This window comes from Heterobasidion irregulare (genome assembly GCF_000320585.1).
Source record: "Heterobasidion irregulare TC 32-1 unplaced genomic scaffold scaffold_01, whole genome shotgun sequence".
NCBI lineage: Eukaryota > Fungi > Basidiomycota > Agaricomycetes > Russulales > Bondarzewiaceae > Heterobasidion > Heterobasidion irregulare.
In genome coordinates, this window is record NW_009258197.1 from 2,622,757 (window position 1) to 2,640,338 (window position 17,582).

At 49.9% G+C, this 17,582-nt stretch overlaps 6 protein-coding genes across 6 annotated transcripts; 4 read left to right on the forward strand and 2 right to left on the reverse strand.

Annotated features, from left to right (window-relative positions):
* Positions 1 to 524: 524 nt before the first annotated feature.
* On the reverse strand, positions 525 to 4,863 carry HETIRDRAFT_181259 (glycoside hydrolase family 3 protein; the record flags this gene model as incomplete). The annotated part of the gene is made up of 31 exons (XM_009543072.1): positions 525 to 767; positions 823 to 889; positions 937 to 1,070; positions 1,131 to 1,266; positions 1,324 to 1,366; positions 1,422 to 1,452; positions 1,559 to 1,669; positions 1,722 to 1,928; positions 1,975 to 2,002; positions 2,060 to 2,113; positions 2,163 to 2,294; positions 2,361 to 2,465; positions 2,520 to 2,548; positions 2,608 to 2,671; positions 2,721 to 2,761; positions 2,827 to 2,873; positions 3,003 to 3,077; positions 3,202 to 3,250; positions 3,318 to 3,341; positions 3,462 to 3,513; positions 3,575 to 3,676; positions 3,733 to 3,774; positions 3,825 to 3,914; positions 3,964 to 3,984; positions 4,037 to 4,085; positions 4,139 to 4,219; positions 4,279 to 4,333; positions 4,392 to 4,445; positions 4,481 to 4,608; positions 4,664 to 4,716; positions 4,769 to 4,863. The coding sequence occupies 31 exons, from the start codon at positions 4,861 to 4,863 to the stop codon at positions 525 to 527; spliced, it is 2,442 nt and encodes an 813-aa protein (XP_009541367.1).
* A 493-nt stretch (positions 4,864 to 5,356) lies between these two features.
* Positions 5,357 to 8,026, reverse strand: HETIRDRAFT_42129 (uncharacterized protein; the record flags this gene model as incomplete). Its single annotated transcript, XM_009542057.1, has 8 exons — positions 5,357 to 5,945; positions 6,012 to 6,078; positions 6,147 to 6,295; positions 6,354 to 6,553; positions 6,602 to 7,226; positions 7,503 to 7,568; positions 7,620 to 7,833; positions 7,894 to 8,026. 8 exons carry the CDS (start codon positions 8,024 to 8,026, stop codon positions 5,357 to 5,359), a joined length of 2,043 nt encoding a protein of 680 aa, XP_009540352.1.
* A 720-nt stretch (positions 8,027 to 8,746) lies between these two features.
* Positions 8,747 to 10,990, forward strand: HETIRDRAFT_145503 (uncharacterized protein). Its single transcript, XM_009543073.1, has 10 exons — positions 8,747 to 8,822; positions 8,878 to 8,911; positions 8,978 to 9,080; positions 9,137 to 9,553; positions 9,607 to 9,873; positions 9,926 to 10,137; positions 10,194 to 10,256; positions 10,320 to 10,404; positions 10,464 to 10,688; positions 10,756 to 10,990. The coding sequence occupies exons 1-10, from the start codon at positions 8,809 to 8,811 to the stop codon at positions 10,809 to 10,811; spliced, it is 1,476 nt and encodes a 491-aa protein (XP_009541368.1). The 5' UTR covers positions 8,747 to 8,808; the 3' UTR covers positions 10,812 to 10,990.
* Positions 10,991 to 11,125: 135 nt separating this feature from the next.
* Positions 11,126 to 13,669, forward strand: HETIRDRAFT_378489 (uncharacterized protein). The gene is made up of 13 exons (XM_009543074.1): positions 11,126 to 11,239; positions 11,297 to 11,460; positions 11,515 to 11,532; positions 11,587 to 11,687; positions 11,737 to 11,758; positions 11,825 to 12,022; positions 12,081 to 12,158; positions 12,214 to 12,392; positions 12,445 to 12,534; positions 12,589 to 12,841; positions 12,897 to 12,986; positions 13,041 to 13,235; positions 13,294 to 13,669. Exons 2-13 carry the CDS (start codon positions 11,353 to 11,355, stop codon positions 13,612 to 13,614), a joined length of 1,653 nt encoding a protein of 550 aa, XP_009541369.1. The 5' UTR covers positions 11,126 to 11,239; positions 11,297 to 11,352; the 3' UTR covers positions 13,615 to 13,669.
* Positions 13,670 to 13,781: 112 nt separating this feature from the next.
* Positions 13,782 to 15,076, forward strand: HETIRDRAFT_431808 (uncharacterized protein; the record flags this gene model as incomplete). The annotated part of the gene is made up of 8 exons (XM_009543075.1): positions 13,782 to 13,815; positions 13,867 to 13,970; positions 14,049 to 14,126; positions 14,187 to 14,399; positions 14,450 to 14,545; positions 14,600 to 14,642; positions 14,693 to 14,724; positions 14,783 to 15,076. The coding sequence occupies 8 exons, from the start codon at positions 13,782 to 13,784 to the stop codon at positions 15,008 to 15,010; spliced, it is 828 nt and encodes a 275-aa protein (XP_009541370.1). The 3' UTR covers positions 15,011 to 15,076.
* A 491-nt stretch (positions 15,077 to 15,567) lies between these two features.
* On the forward strand, positions 15,568 to 16,818 carry HETIRDRAFT_239010 (uncharacterized protein; the record flags this gene model as incomplete). The annotated part of the gene is made up of 2 exons (XM_009543076.1): positions 15,568 to 16,500; positions 16,549 to 16,818. Coding segments are annotated over 2 exons (1,203 nt in total), but the record flags the coding sequence as incomplete, so codon positions are not given.
* Positions 16,819 to 17,582: the final 764 nt, after the last annotated feature.

Here is a 17,582-nt window from a genome sequence, read left to right on the forward strand (position 1 = left end):
CCCCTGCTCACACGCTTCCATAATATCGTCCCTTCCTTCTCTACGGCCGCGGGCAAACGCGTTCGAAGCATTTGAAGTGATCTGTCCCGGGGTCTGAAATCAGCACATGCTTTTCATGTCTCACGGCCTGACATGTTCCATACCTCGGGTGAGCCCTAGCATAGCAGCAGACACGCTTTTGATGTTTGACGAAGGTCCACGAAGCTCTAGCAATTTGGCTAGGGCGATAATATTGCCATTGCCATGGGTGCTGAAATGTCCGAGTTCGGAAAGTCTCCAAGATTGATAAAGGCCCACAGTCACATGCTACCAGCACTTGATGATATCCACCCCCACACGTCTTGCGACGACCTTCTGGCGGTGCCTTGACATCATGAGGTTGCCTCAATGAGCATGCGCAGATCTACGGATGTCAGGCTGTCACCGATATAGTCACCGTTGTCCTCCGTTGTCAAGCGTTTATTTAAGTTGATATTACTCGAAGTTGCAAAAGCTGATATCGATGCTGTAGACGAATCAAACGCCTAGTTCTGTACAGACCCTGTCAACCGTCTATCACGACTACTTGCTCCAATGGAAATCTCAGTCGTCCCTTGGGGAATCTCCCAACGTTGCGAAACGACGTTCCAAATCGAAAGGTCATATCGAGAAAGATTGAATGAGACCGATTTGGTTTGCCCAGGAGTCAAGTAGACATTATCAAAGCCTTTTAGGTTGAATGGAGCGGAGTTAGCAGAGCTTGGCGGCGACGTGTAAAGCTGTGGACTCTGGAATCAAAAATCAGGTCAGATGCTATTATACACGCAGTATTTGTGAATCTACCTCATGGCCAGCGATGGTTCCGTTGTTCGTGAGGGAGAATGTGACTGCAATGACCGGGTCATGCAACCTGATGCAAATTATTCACGCTTCCAGATGATCATACGCAGTTCTTACCATGGATCAAGAGACGAACCAGGGCCGGAAGGCGGAGTGCCACTTCCAACGGAACCGGTGATTTTCAAATCTGCGTATTGGAAAGTGGTATAAGACAGTCCAAACCCGAACTCAAATCTTGGATTGATACCAGCCTAATAGCCTGATCAATGAACGATCTCCAAGCTTCTCCAAGGGTAAAACAGAAAGCTCACCGCATCAAAATGCCTGTAGTCGATGAACAACCCTTCTGAGTAAGGTATCTGGAGGATCGTGTTAGTGCTATCAACATAGATGACTTGTGCGGAGTAGTCATTGATGCTCTTTCCGATGGTGAAGGGCAATCGGCCACTAATGGGGGCGCTTGGAGATCAAATAGGTGGATTTCGACGAAGTGTTGGCACAAACCTTGGGCTATATGCCCCATATAAAACATCGACGAGTGAGTTTCCTGTCCACATGAATGTCATCAGAGTCTATACCGGGATTTTTTGAGGAACAAGTACCTGCTTCTTGCCCGGGAAGCCCGCTCCAGACCTACTTGGGCAGTGAATAGCCACTTCGTGTACAGGATGTGAATCTACGAACCACAGCAGTCACTAAATGCATCGTGATCAGCCAATGGAACTTAAACGGGTAAAACGAACTCACCGTTTTCATTCTCGATCCAGTTCTCAAGAAGAATAGGGCCAACGCTATTCACGACAACAATCGTGTTTTTATTGATACTTGCAACCTTTTCCACCAGAGCATCCTGTGAAACTTGAGAATAAGCAGATGATTCCAAATTCAACTTCCACACTCACGCCACCATGCCAGGCATTGAGGTCATTTCTGTCCCCTTCATTCCCTTCGACCGTGATGTAACCTTCACCACTGTCCGCTGTGATGAATACAAAGGCAACATCTTTTCCAGATGCTGTTGTTCCAGCGGCGTTGAGATCTGTATCGCTCAACGAAGAAGAGACAGTTGTGCCTTCAGCCTTTGATCTATTGGTGATGGCGTCAAGGGGCTAGAAAAGGTTAGGGGAGGGGTCTCAGAGAGAACAGATGATTCACCGTGATCAGATAGGGGAAGTTATCAGTTCTAGAAGACAAGGAAGATCTAGCCACAGGCGCAGATAGAATCAAGTGAACTACTGACCCGCTTCCCCATCCCATAGCGAGGACGCCATCATCACCACCTTGGTCGGTATATCTGATTTACATAGTTAGGTACGGGATCGCAAACTTTCGGTATTTTGTACCCATTTAATCCTCTCGAGGATGGTCCGGCACCGTTTCCAACGATTGCGATAGTCTTCGGTGCACGCAAGGGCAAAACGCCATTGGTGTTCTTCAGTAATACCGTGGAAGCAGCGCCTATCGTCCTGATAAGGCTGTACAAACCAGTACACCTGACAGTAAGAGATGAAATCTCCTGAGGAGATATGACAATGACATGCCTCGCGTGGTCTCCTTGAACCTCCGCATGCGTGTTGATAGGAGCGTTCAGGTTCCAGGAATTGAAGTTGACCGCGGGGAACCCAGAATCCTGCCCCAACAAGTACCTGAAGAGATATGAGTCACAATTCTGATTTCATTGCGACAAACGGATAATATACCAAGCAGCAAGTATACGAGTTGCCATATCCTGAAATCACATGTCCTTAATCGTTTCGTCCTTGAGGAGTTTAGTTACGACAGACATACATCGATGCGAGACTGCGGGACCGAGCCGTTTTGAACCGCGTTTACGAGAGAAGACCCGAAATAACTAAGCGGCGTTTAGAGATTGAACATACCAGAAAACAGAATCAGCTCACGTAGTTCCCGAGCCAGCGGCGATATCTCCAGGCATAGTCATCTAGATTGAGCGAGATGTGGTTAGATTGCGGATGTAAAGAGTGACGACAACATGGTGCTGCTCACATCCAAACCTTGGTTGACTGCAGTTGTTGAATGAGTTGCCCACCAATCTTCAATATATTTGAGCTACCACACTACTTAAGGAATAGAGATAAACCGTATGACATACCTGACTGGACATCTGGTTAAGAAATAGGTCAAGGCTAGAAGAGACGGCTCCAAAATGTTCATGGACGTACACCCTTGAAACCCAATTTCTGTTTTTAATATTCCGTTCAAGGTCTTGTCGTTCTCGCAAGAGAAACTGCCATTGACTGGAAGACATAGTAAGGGTCTATGAGATGGACTTGTCATATAGTTACGCACCTTGATCTGGAAGGGGCCATAGCATGTGAGTCGACAGCGTCTTTCTCAAGATCGAATTGGACTTGAACATACTGTAGCTACACATCACAGATGCAACGTTGGCTTGAACGCTTCGCAAGAACTGGAAGAAAGGGACAGTGGGATTTGATTAAGCCACGGAATATGCACGACGCTTTGAGAACACGTACTGGATGGGAGTAAAGTTCGTGCTCCTGCCCAGCTGAAGGGTTAGTCCGCGTTCAACGACCAATACGACTGGAAAAGGACGTACCGCCCTTGAACGCCAAAACGTTCAGTGAAGCATGTTCCTCATACTTTGCCATGTAAAACACGCACCTATCGCCTACGTTCGATGAGCTCGTCGTGCGAGAATGCTCTTGTTCACTTTTGTGAATCGAATTTTAAACTTTGGTGTTTTTATTTTAGAAAGTCGTCGGCCACTTACTTGTTAATGTAGTGCTTCGCACACGCTTGAACGCCGTTAGACTGTATGCCCATAATTGTTTCGTAGGCACCTTCTCCAGCGAGGAAAGGATCTCCGCCGAAGCTATGATATGAAATAGCAATCAGCCTGAGTTACACCTCGATATAAATAAAACGCACCCCTCCCAGACGCGACCACCAGCCGGCGCGCGCATGAGATTCCTATGCAAGTATAAGGTGATTGGTTTCCATTGTCAAAGATCAAGCCTAACATCATCGGTCCCAGCGCAACATTAACTCCTTTGCCGCGGAATTCGGAACCCAATGCAGTACCGCGTTGGTTCATGAGGGTCCGGTTGAATCTGGATGGCTTCAGCACAGATATGGTATACAAAATTTGGTTCGACCGACGTAGCAGCAACGTTGATAGCGCTGTAGGACACTGTTACATGAAACACACAGAGGCAAAGGGAAAAGTGCGCACGCAGGAAATGCAGAAACAAAATCGGCATATCTCACGCCCAAGGGACTATCTGCACATGGGCTTGTACTTCTGCAGATATCGAGCTAGCATCTGTGATCTCACCTTGGAGACACAGACCAGGAAAGTTAATCGAAGAGATGGCCGGTGTATTTCCAACACAGTTGCCCAGCTGCCAACCGATACCTGAAGGAGTAAGGGAATGTGAGTGATTTGATCACATATGAGTTGCTGTGTACACCTACCAGTCGCAAGGTTGACCTTGTCCTCAAGTGAAAGCTTAGGCACAGCGACCTTAGCCTGTGCGGTGGAATTTAGGTGACTTGTTATGTACGTAGATGCTTAGGAAAATACTTGCCTTCACATAGGCAGCTTTCCATTCCGGGGAAATGTTCGCTGGTGGTATGTTTAGCTCAAAGGTACCCGTGAAAAGACATGAAACCAAACTCTACCCGGGGTTGTGCTACTCGAGGCTGGAGCCGAGCTAGTTGCAGTAGTCGAGACAGAAGTGCCGGATGTGGGCGTAGTAGCGGTGCTCGAAGAAGAAGAGGACGAAGGCAAACACTGATGATAATCTGAAAATCATATCCATGAGGGCAGAGAAAGATGGTGCGTAAAATTTAATCATACAATCATTGAGCGTTGTGCACGTCCATCCACCAATGCATGTCGTAGCGCCGGTCCTGATTTCAAGAAGTATGAGTGTAATTTTGTGCCTCTAAAAGACAATCTCACCATCCTATGCCTCCGCACTGCCCATACCCCGATTGTTGAGCGAAGACAGAGGTGAAGCAGGCCAAAACGATATTATAAATCGAAAATAGCTTCATGGTAGGGCAAATGCTCGAAACTAGTACTGTGGGGCCTCTAGGATTCTGCTCTACCACACCAACGAGCGTTTTTAAGGCCTTGAAAAACAGGAATAGAGCTCATCATTAGAACAGCAGTGCCCCCCCCCCCCCCCGGAAAAGATGCGGAGTGGAACCGGAGAATTGACGGTCACATACAACAGGACGCGCAACATAGAAGAAGGCTTGCCAAGGTTGTAGATATGGGTGTTGGTTCGAGACGAATCAACGACGACCTCGCAATCGGCCGTATTCTGTCTCGGAATAAAAATGTCGTTAGCTTGCGAGTGATGAACAAATGAAGGTCAATGAGCGCAAGTGGGGATGAGAGATTGAGACAAGAGTCCAGAGTGTACCAAGCGAAGTTCGCGCCCAATAAAAACGATCGTCTATGATTAGTATTCACATATGTTAATTAGACAACAGAGTATACCATACTGATATCCAATTACTTCGGGGTAGGAATGATTGTACGCTACCAAAGAGGGTCTATGTCCTTCCAACCCTTGGCACGTTGTTCCCAGTATCCGCCCACATATTCCCATTCATCGCCCACTTGCTTGAACCACTTTGGAGACCGATTCATCCCTTGCCTTCGCCGTTCTCTCTGCAACTCTTCGACCCGTGTTTTCTCGGATTCAGCTAAGTCTAGCTTGCCCTCTTCAAGGGCCCGGACATCTGGGCGATATCGTGAATCTGTAGGAGGCAGCTTACCCGCTAAATCCGAGGTAATCTCATTTAGCGTAATTCCCCAAGAAGTGAAGCCGTAGTAGTCGAGGGCATTCTTCGGGAAAGTGGAGATCTTCCAGAGGACATGAAGATGCGAAGGACCAAGCTTGCGTGCGAGGGATTCATCCCATCTGCCTTCGATGATCGCATCGATCGCCCCGGAAGACGAATGGACAGTGCCAGACACCAAGTTCGAAATTCCCCAGTAACCGTTCTCTTTGAACTCGACGATGCATCGCGCATCCGTGGAGACATTCTCAATAGTCATCTTTCCCGTATGCTCGAGGTACTTCGTCCCCATCATGAGATTCCTCATAAATGACGAAGGCTTCTTCCTGTGCGTATCAAGTCAGCAAAGTGACAGATTGACTCCAATAATAGCTCGCCGAGGGGCAGCTCACCATTGATAATGATCATCACCGATCTTGACATGGTTTGTACCAATAGGAATAATTTCCAGGCTCTTGCCTGGAAGGCCCGGGGAAATCGGCGAGCGGTCATTCATCGGGGTATTGGATTCTCGGTCTGCCACGTACCCCAGAATTTTGTCTTTCCCGAGGACGTAGCAAACATCTCCCAGCCGTCGCCCTCGGCATGATATGCAAGGATGACTGGATTATGACAGACTTTCTCAGAGATGAACTTCATCCTCGGATCCTCAAATGTTTCCGCAAGCATGGGGTTGCTGGAAAACACGAGGTCAACCATGACAAACGACACACCACAATGATCTGAGCACCCACAAGCCCTTTCTGCTCGAACGATGCTTTGTATGCGCATAGCCAGACACCGCGAACGCGGCAATATAACAGAAGCGTTCGACAGGGTCCTGTGCGCGAGCAGCCTCGGACAATAGACTATGATACTCCACCTCCTCGGCTGCACGTTGTAAAAGTGTCAAGGGTTCATTGAATGTTACCGGGAAAGCAATGCTCGTGAGATCCTGCCCTCGATATCAAGAAAGTTCGCAAGACAGGATGAAGTTACTGACCTTTCCAACGTTTTTCTTGAGCACAGCGAACAAGCTGCCTTCGTCACCAACAGGACCCGTAGGCAGTTGAGTTCGTCGTACAATCTCCAAAGGGCGAGCGAGCTCCATCTCGTCCTTTGATGGTGATGGCCCGTGAGCTACTTGTTCCTCATCCGTATCAGAAGCATCTGAGCCGTGATAATCATCGCTCCGGCTATCAGCAGTGGTGATCCTGCTATCCATGCCGGCTTCATAATCCGTCGGCAGCGTTGTATCCAGAACGAACTCCTGCGCACCCTCCGTCTCGCCCTCGGCGTCATAGAATACACTACCACCATCACTGACAGATGCTACAGTGGATGCTCGTTTTCTCCGTCCAATGGCGCTGTTGAGCTTCACGGGACTTGGGCTACGGCGATATTCTTCTTCGGCGGTGGTAGGAAGTGGTGATCCATGTGCAGTCGGCGGATTAGTAGTGTCAATTTGAGGCAAAGCTGGTAATAACTTGGCCAGAGCTGCCTGCTGTGACTTTAGCGCAGCCAAGGCGGCCTGGACACGATCAAAAGGTAATAGCGTAGACGAAGGACGACTGTCGGATTGATCCGGCGGCGTCGTTGGACCAGAGGGAGCATGTGCTGCAAGACATCTTAGAGGAATTCACAGCAAGATGAATATCGAAACGAACCCTTCTTGAAAAGCCCGAACTTCGAACTCTCCTTTGATGCTTCCTTCTGTTTCGACAGGCTTGGTATTCTCTTTTTGGTCTCGAATTGCCAGACTTGGATGGCGCTGTCTAGTTCCGCTAGAGTCTTACGAACCACGATTTGAGGAAGGAGGCTTGTTCAGAAGCTTAAAAAGAGAACTCACAACGCCCATCTCCTCTACCATAGCTCCTGTCTTACCCGCTTGGCCAAGCCTCGACATGCCCCGTCCAACCGAAGAACGTCGACCCAATGACCTCGCGTCCGCTGGCGGCGCAATAAACTGCCTGTGGCGAGAATGTGAATTGACAGACCTGGATATCAATCATGCTAAGTACCGAAAAGAGACCATCCATTCATCAAAGTCCTCAGTGTTCAAACATTTGATGTGAAATGTGGCGTTGTTCGAGTCAATATGTATGTCTTTCTGACCACGAGCAGTCGAGATGGCAGCATGCGGGAGCTCAATCTGATCTCGAGAGGGTTTTCCAGGTTCAAACGAGTAAGACAAGAGGCCAGATTGATATAGCACAAAGTAGCGACGGGCAAAACCTAGCAACGCACGGAAAGATAAGCATTTCAAGGGCGGATCCTTGAGCGAGCCGAACGCACCTTGCATTTTCTTGCGCCTCTTCTTCAACACCCATCCTTCTCGAATCACGGCAGTTGATGGGGGAAAGGCGACTGGAGACGTGGCTGCAGGAAGAGCCAATAGCGCAGTGTGCTTATGAGGTGCAACTTGCATGGCGCGCTGGAAGGGTGATCACCGGTAAGTAACCAAACGTTTGTAGCAAGTATTAGGGTGCCAGAGAAGAGTGGAATATCGGAACGTCGAGAAAAGGGTAAGGACGCGTGATTTTATACTCCGTAAGCGATGCACTTGTGCCGTCGAGCTCGCCTAAAGGAGGTCACAAGTAAACTGGTCTAGTCGTACGGCATCAAACCGATGGGGAGGTTGAAGCTGGATGACGGTGAGCGATGAGGACGAAAAGTTGGGGGACTGAGTGTGAGAGCATAATGACGCGAAAAGTCAACAGCATCGCCACTGTGTCGCGTCTCAGCTTCACGAGTCTCAGGGACGAGAGACGGGGAACTTGTGCACGCAGCCTCCAGACATTCTCTGGACTGCATGGCTTGTAAGGCCCTGCCTGCATGGCTCACCTTGTCGACACCCGACGTCATAGATGAGGCCGGTGTGTGCATCTCGGCAAAGACCAGGTACCGCCCATTCACACATCGAGAAAACACACACAGAAAATACAAGCAGTTCGGAAACTCACGCCCTGGCCATGCCTGGGATATGTCGCCCACAACAAGCAATGAAATGGGTTCTCAACTTGCTCGCAACGGAGGAGTGGATCAGACCGGTTGGAGGGTGCTGACTGAAGGGGTCCCACAGGGTCCCGCACGCAACGGACCGGCCGATATAACTCGCTCCCTGTAATCGCATCGGGATCACCACTCGAAATCCCTCCTCTTCCTCTACCCACCATCGCACTTCCTCGCCTTCGCGCTATCCTTCATACAATGGCTGCACCCACGTACGATACTTACTTTTTATTTTGTACCATGCATTGCTCAATCGTCCGAATGCAGTGGCGATATCGGTCTCATCGGCTTGGCCGTCATGGTACGCGTCGCTGTCGTCCATCCCGCTGTCGGATTCCTCTGAGTGAAATCTACATCTCAAACACAGGGTCAAAATTTGATCCTCAACATGAACGACAAGGGGTTCACCGTTGTTGCGTACAACCGTACAACGAGCAAAGTCGACGCCTTCCTTCAAAATGAAGCCAAGGGTACGATCATCTCTTCTTGTTACATCATATAGAGTTTTCTAGACCCATGACCACAGGCACAAAGATCCAAGGCGCACACTCCATCCAGGAGCTTGTGTCCAAGTTGAAGCGCCCTCGCAAGATCATCCTCCTCGTAAAGGCCGGACCTGCCGTCGATGACTTCATCGCTCAGCTCGAGCCTTTTCTCGAGAAGGGCGACATTATTATTGATGGCGGTAACTCTCACTACCCAGATTCCATCCGTCGCACCAAGACTCTTGAGTCCAAGGGCCTCTTGTTTGTTGGTTCGGGTGTGTCCGGTGGTGAGGAGGGTGCTCGCTTTGGTCCATCCCTCATGCCTGGTGGTTCCCCCGCCGCCTGGCCTGCCATTAAAGAAATCTTCCAGAAAACCGCTGCTCAGGTCAACGGCGAGCCCTGCTGCGACTGGGTTGGCGAAACTGGTGCGGGTCATTACGTCAAGATGGTCCATAATGGTCAGTATCAAACTTGTCAATCAAGAGAAGACACACACTGAATTGCTCCGAAGGTATCGAGTACGGTGACATGCAGCTGATTGCTGAGGCATACGATATCCTCAAGCGCGGCCTTGGCCTCCACGAAGATGAGATTGCGGACATCTTCGAGAAGTGGAACAAGGGTGTCCTCGACTCTTTTCTGATCGAGATCACCACCAACATTCTTCGATTCAAGGATGATGATGGCGAGCCTGTCGTAACCAAGATTCTTGACAAGGCTGGTCAGAAGGGTACCGGAAAGTGGACAGCCATCAACGCTCTCGATGCTGGCACGCCTGGTGAGTGAGGTGCTCGCTGAAACTAAGACTGAAATAAACGCGTTCGTTCCAGTCACTTTGATCGGTGAAGCCGTTTTCGCTCGTTGCCTATCTGCCATCAAAGACGAGCGTATCCGCGCCAGCAAAGTCATTGCCGGTCCTCAGAAGGAGGCCTTCCGTGGTGACAAGAAGCAGTTCATCGACGATCTTGAGCAGGCTCTCTACGCCTCCAAGATTATCTCATATACACAGGGCTTCATGCTCATGCGTGAGACTGCTCAGGAGGTTAGTGTCTCTAGCGAGGCTACCGCTGCTTCGACTTCGGCTGATACTGTTCACAGCTGAAATGGAACTTGAACTATGCTGGTATTGCCCAAATGTGGCGAGGTGGCTGCATCATCAAAGTATACAACTTATTCTGCTGCGCAGTTCAGAAATGGAGACTCATGTGCACCTTGACCTTCTAGTCTGTCTTCCTTGGCGATATCACCGCTGCCTACACCAAGACGACGAACCTAGAATCTTTACTCTTTGACGACTTCTTCAACAAGGGTGTGTACCATTTTTGTCATCTCAGTGGGACCTACTCTCATGTGTCATATATGTTCCAGCTGTCCACAAGGCACAGCCCGGTTGGAGGCGTGTCATTGCCCAGGCTGTCCTCTGGGGCATTCCCACTCCCGCGTTCAGCACGGCCCTGGCCTTCTTCGATGGCTACAGGAGCGAGATTGTCCCTGCCAACCTCCTCCAAGGTCAGCGTGACTACTTCGGTGCCCACACGTTCCGTGTGCTCCCCGGCAAGGAGAATGCGAAGTTCCAGGCCGGCGAGGATATCCGTGCGTGTTTTCCTCTTACTTTACCCTGGCTATCGGACACTTTCTCACCAGTCTACTCGGCACTTAGACGTCAACTGGACCGGCCGTGGCGGCAATGTCGCTGCGTCTACCTACTCCGCTTAAAGGGCTGACACAAACGCGGGTTTGTAACGCCATATGTACGACGCCATAGACTTTGGGCCGCGTTTTGGCATGCAGTGAATCAATCAAAGAAATGTAGAGGATAGGATATCGAATTGTAGCAGTCGCCATTCATGTAGTCCAATCATAGGAGAAAGCATTGTTGTTTCAATACCTTTTTTCTGAGTGAGAGACTACCTTCACGCAATGAAATGTATTCTACTCGAAGTACTCGCTACATCCAGTGCCTGCCAGACTTGGAAACTAGCCCGCCCAGAATGGAAATATATGCCTATCTTTTCGTTTTTACTTCATGTGTGGGATTGTCTTCTCCGCGCAATGGGCTACACATGAGTCGGCTAGCTCGAGTCAGGATCGCCTTGACTTTCAACAGCTCAAGCAGCGACTTCACAATGCAAATGCTACCCGGGGTACGTCTCTTCCCTTCAGAATTGAGTAGAAAACCCTGATCTGGACCTGTTACATAGGACCTGACGCCCAGCAGACGCGTCAGCTAGCTGTTGCAAACGATGGAGGCCTCCAGATGTATCTAGAATTCTTTGCGTCTGAGTTATGTCTGAGGGGCGATGCGTCTATCATACAGCCTCATGTGAACGAAGAGAGGGGTGATATGTTGTGCTGGAACGGAGAGGTACGCCTTGTTTGATTCAATTGTTTGCATTGTGGCTACTGAATCTAGCGCAAGATCTTCGAAGGTCTCAATGTAGGTGTCACTCATTGCAGGCTGCCATTCGGTTGATCAAAATATTCCGAACAGATCAGTGCGGACGAGAACGATGGTGTGAAACTATTCTCTTCATTCATCGGGCTTGAGAGTCCAGAGGATATTCCACAGCTTCTGGGAACGATTGAGGGGCCGTCAGTACCACTGTTCCCACTGTTAACGATCTCTCACTTTGCCATGCAGATACGCCTTCGTATACTATCATGTAGGACGCGATTCTCACTTGATTCGCGTTTATGACACTTAAGGGCTGATTTTATTTTGGCAACAGCATGCTTCGCGCCGCTTGTTCTTTGCTCGCGACCCTCTAGGTCGTCGTTCTCTTCTCATCCACAAGCCGTCAAGCATGAATCCGTATTTCTTGTTAGCCTCTGTATCCATCGGCAACCGTCCCGAATACGATTTGACAGAAGTATCAACTGAGTGTGTCTACGTGCTCGATTTAAATCGCCTCAGCGACTCGCAAGATGTACGTTCTCATCTTTGTACGATACTTTGGGAGAATATACTTAGAGCTTTTGATCCAGCCCGTATCACACTTTGGGGATAGTTTGCAAAGCATCTCACGTGTGCCCAATTCGAACACAAATTCCACATCGACCTTCGTACGTATTGTGCCAGGCGCTTAACGACGATGGTACTGACTTCTAGCCTTTGCAGGCTGAGCCGAGCCGAGTCAATCGTGTCCTACCGTCGTCAGGAGATTTACCAATGCTGCGGTCTCTCGACGAGATACCGAGCCATCTGAGGGCTGCTGTTGACGGCCTCATCTCTCATCTTAGTGAGAGCGTGATGCTTCATGTGCGTGATATTCCTTGGCGGCTGGCAAACCATGCGCAGTAAGTAGTAGTCTCAAAGCCCTATGTCATTCCGATTGACAGGTCGTTACAGGGTCAAGGGAGATGCTACGAATATCGCTCGTGTCGCTGTACTTTTCAGCGGGGGAATTGATTCCACCATTGTTGCCTATTTAGCACATAGGTGGGCTCTCATTGTCTGTGTTTTTCAGAAGTAGAGTTCAACGTAACCTGCCAGACACCTCCCTCTAGACGAACCGATAGATCTTTTGAACGTAGCATTTGAGAACCCACGCAAGCTACGGATACAGACAGAAGGCAATATCGGGGGTTTGAAGAAAAAACAGAAAAAGCAGAAGATGCGGGACAACGCCTCTGGGACAGTTCACGACGAAAAGTATAACCCAGATTATCTGGTTCCCGACAGAATGACTGGTTTGACGGAGGTTGAAGAGCTGCGACGTATATATCCTGGTAGGACGTGGAATTTTGTGCGTCTTTGATGCGGCTGATGGATAAATTGTACACTGAGCCGATATCACGCAGGTTGAGGTGGACGTTCCTTATGCAGAGTCCCAGGCCGCTCGCCCAACGGTTGAGGCCTTGATGTGGCCAGGACGGACAGTTATGGACCTGGTCAGTAACGCTCCCCTTTACAAGCTGCAGGCAGATTCATGGATTTTGATTTAGAGCCTTGCAATGGCACTGTACTTTGCAGCCCGAGGGGTGGGTCAAGTGCGGAGTACTGCCAGTGATGACCCAGTTCCTTATGCCAGTCCCGCCCGAGTGCTATTGAATGGGCTGGGGTCAGATGAGCTATTGGGAGGATATGGCAGGCATCGCACGGCTTTCCAAGCTGGCAGCTGGCAAGCAGTAATAGACGAGGTAGCATTTCCCGATTTTGGCTGTCAGGTCAGTATGGGTTGCCTGACTTTGAATGCAGTTGCAACTCGAGATAGACCGCATCCCAACGCGCAACCTTGGTCGAGACGACCGTGTCATCTCCTCTCACGGTAAAGAAACACGACACCCTTTCCTTTCCTTGAACGTCGTCGCGTTTCTGGCAGCCCTGCCAGTCCATATAAAAATGGATCCAAGGCTAGAACTTGGAGTAGGTGATAAGATGTTGCTGAGGTTGGCCGCGAGAGATGTTGGACTCGTGGAGGCCAGCGCTCGGAAGAAAAGGGCGATGCAGTTTGGGAGCCATTCGGCGAGGATGGAAGCGGGCGTGGGGGATGGGGGTGGACAATTGTTGCTCTCATGATTTTGGATGACATGCAACTGCTGTAGCATTTCTCTGAAACAAATAAATGTTGAGGAAAATGAGAATTGGTGAGTGCGGCCGGCAAGACGCGACAGCGCGTGACGTATTCGTGACCTCGTCTTGCAAGCGATTCCAGCTTGTACGGTACAAGCTCCTCAACGTCTGCCATGTCATTGTCTTCGACGATATCTCGGCTAGCAGGTATGGTTCTCAATACATGGCTGCGTCCGCCTTCGTGACATTGTTCCAAAGTTCCGGCCGCAGTTGCAGTCGCTCTGGTCCAGTCCAGTTTATATGATGTTCCTGGAGGCTACCGGGCTGTTATGTTCGACAGGTTCGCAGGGGTAAAAGAACGCGTACGTTACATATCTTGCTTTACCAGTGCATCTGAAGAAGATGCATACTGTATGGAACTAAGGACTCACCCTGTCTAGGCTACGGACGAGGGGACACATTTCTTGGTACCATGGTTGCAGCGTGCTATCCTCTACGACTGCCGTATCAAACCTAGAGTGCGTCATATCTGTCTTCAGCATCTCGGACAATGACTCAAAAAAATCCTTCTCACTCAGAACATTTCGACGACGACGGGCTCCAAGGATCTTCAAATGGTGTCAATCACACTTCGCGTCCTTTCACGTCCCGATGTCGAACACCTATCCAAAATCTACCAATCTCTAGGCCTCGATTATGACGAAAGGGTGCTTCCGTCGATTGGAAATGAAGTGCTCAAGAGTATTGTAGCACAGTTCGATGCAGCAGAGTTGATTACACAGCGGGAAGTGGTGAGTGTTAGACCAGTATCAAGGCGCTAAGTCTCCTTATTTTTTCACAGGTATCTTCGAGAATTCGCGCTGACCTGCTGCAACGCGCCGGGGAGTTTAACATCAAGCTGGAAGATGTTTCCATCACACATTTGACCTTCGGCAAGGCAAGAACTTTTCTTTGCTCATTCATGCATAATTCTAACAAGTGGTGAGTATAGGAGTTCACACAAGCCGTCGAAGCCAAGCAAATTGCCCAGCAAGGTACGTGCTAATACGGACACTTGATAGTCACAATACTGATAGACGCTCAGACGCTGAGCGTGCTAAATTCATCGTCGAAAAGGTACGAAGCACGAGCTCAATCCTCTGAAACGTGTCTCATTGGTTACTTGATTCCACAGGCAGAGCAAGAGCGGCAGGCTGCAGTCATCAGGGCTGAAGGAGAGGCTGAGGCAGCGGAGACCATTTCCCGCGCGCTGGACAAGGCCGGTGAGGCGTTCGTGGCATTCAGGAAGATTGAAGCTGCCAAAGCGATCGTGCAATCGCTGTCTGCGAACCGGAATGTGACGTATATTCCGAGTTCAGGAGGAAACGTGCTTCTCAATGTCCCGACGGACAGGAATGCGTAGTAGTGCGCGACTGTATTTACCGTAGGGATGTTCCCCGATGTACCTGCCCTAGTGCCGTTGTTCGGCATACTCGGAATGATAATCGCCACTTAACTGAGTTTCGGAGATAGCCGAAAGAGGTGCCTGAGGTTATGCTGACGATGTCTCTTGTTCGCCCTCGAAATACTGCTCCTCGTCGTCGTCTCTAGCGTCGCCGGTCTCTTTTCTCCTTTGTCTCTATTTTCTCTCTCTCCTCTCGTCCTCTCGTCCTCTCTCTCTTCCATTTTCTCCTCTCTCCTCTCTCTCTTCTGTCTCCTCCTAGGATTGACTTGTCTATTCTCAGTTTTTCGCTATACATCTTCCCGTGAGTTTCTGCATATCTATCCTAAAAAAGCTCTGACCATCATCCTTATAAGGTCTTACGTCTCTGTTATATCTTAAAGCATGAACTCGATGGGTCCTATGTCAGCGGCTGAGGCTCCTGTACGTGGATGTCTTTTCCTTTGCATGATTTTCCTGATTCCCTCTTGATTCATACATACCGCCATTCCTCCTCAAATCCTGTCCATGCGTCACAGAGGCGGGCCCATCTTTATGTTGGGAACTTGAGTCCTCGAGTGACAGAGTACATGCTCACCGAGATCTTCGCCGTCGCTGGTCCCGTCCAGCACGTTAAAATCATCCCTGACCGTAACTACCAGCATGGCGGTCTCAACTACGGTTTCGTCGAGTACATGGACATGCGCTCTGCAGAGACTGCTCTCCAGACCCTCAACGGTCGCAAAATTTTTGACACCGAGATCCGCGTCAACTGGGCTTACCAGGGTCAACAAAACAAGGAGGACACGTCTGGTCACTACCACGTCTTTGTTGGCGATCTTTCCCCAGAGGTCAACGACGATGTCTTGGCCAAGGCTTTCAGTGCTTTCGGCACCATGTCTGATGCTCGTGTCATGTGGGACATGAACTCTGGCAAGTCTCGTGGCTACGGTTTCCTTGCCTTCAGAGACAAGACCGACGCCGAACAAGCTATCGCCACCATGAACGGCGAATGGCTCGGGTCGCGTGCCATTCGCGTCAACTGGGCCAACCAGAAGACTCAAGGGGCACCCATGGCCAGCAGTCCCCGTCAGAGTGGGGCTGGCGGCGCCCCTGCTCCTATCAACTTCCAGGGTGGGCCACTCTCGTATGAATCCGTCGTCCAGCAGACGCCCGCATACAACTCCACTGTCTATGTCGGCAATCTTGTGCCCTACTGCACGCAGGCGGATCTTATTCCCTTGTTCCAGTCCATCGGCTATCTCTCTGAGATCCGCATGCAGGCCGATCGTGGCTTCGCATTCGTCAAGCTCGACACCCACGAGCATGCCGCTATGGCTATCATCCAGCTGCAAGGCCAGATGGTGCACGGAAGGCCTATCAAATGCAGCTGGGGTAAGGACAGAGCAGACGGAGGATCTGCCGCCGGCCCGCTTAGCCCTGCTCCGAGCGCCACGCCTTATGGCAACATGGTAAATCTTGCCCAATGTCATTCTTCAAGTAGTAACTCATTTTTACAGCCCGTCTACGGCATGCCTCAGCCTAACACCTATGGTCAATACGGCTTCGCAGGTTATGGCGGCTTCCCCAATCAAGGAGCAGGTGCTGCAGGTAGCCCAGTCTCTGCTGCCCCCGGGATGCCCCAGCCTGGTGCGGCTGGGGCTGGCTCGAATGTTGGCGTGGGCCAAGCGGCTGGTGGCGCCGACGCTGCCGCTGCAGCTGGACAGGGTGGTCAAGGCCAATGGCCCGCAGGCGACCCGAACTCCTACTACTCCAATTACTGGGGCGGTATGTCGATTGCTTCATTACCCCACAGGGATTCTAACGAGCTTTTCATCACAGGTTATTACGGTCAACAGCCCGGCGCTGGCCAGCAGGGTGCGGAACAGCAGGGCTCTTAATCACGCATCAAGCAATCGATTACATTCCTTGCATCGTGTCCGATCTTGCTATCTTTTTTTAATTGTAGCACTCGTTCCATCCAATCTCCCTCGAATTGTGCTATTACTCCCACGATTGAGGTACAATAGTCTCCTCTCATCTCAATGTTGCTGTCAGTGTTTCTCTACTTTTTCCCACCGACCTCCAATTTCTATTTCTCTTTCTATTTTCCAAGTGTGCTTTCATGTCTCCAAATGAAGAAATCGCTTCGTTGTTTTTCATATTTTGCTCGTGGTATCTTGCTCCTGATTTCGATCGACCACTCTCAAACGCCTTCTTCCCATCCCTTTTGTTCTAATTATTTTCGACGTGCTTTTCTCAATGGCTTAAATAGCCCACAAACATTGCAGTATGTGCTAGCGAATGTACTCATGTTCTGACATTCGAATAATGGCCAAAAGCGGTTCTGAGGCTTGACTAGCTTGTCTGTAAATGCCGCATAGGTAAAAATAAACCTTCCAACTGAGAGGATGCAATAGTAAGGTCGAAGTGATGCGCCATTTTGGTCAAATATGTTTAGGTCGAATAAGCGACCTAATTGTAGTCTCTAGGGTAAGAGAAAGTGTGCATGATTATTATTCGAAGTTGTGTTGAATATTGGGAGGAGATAACA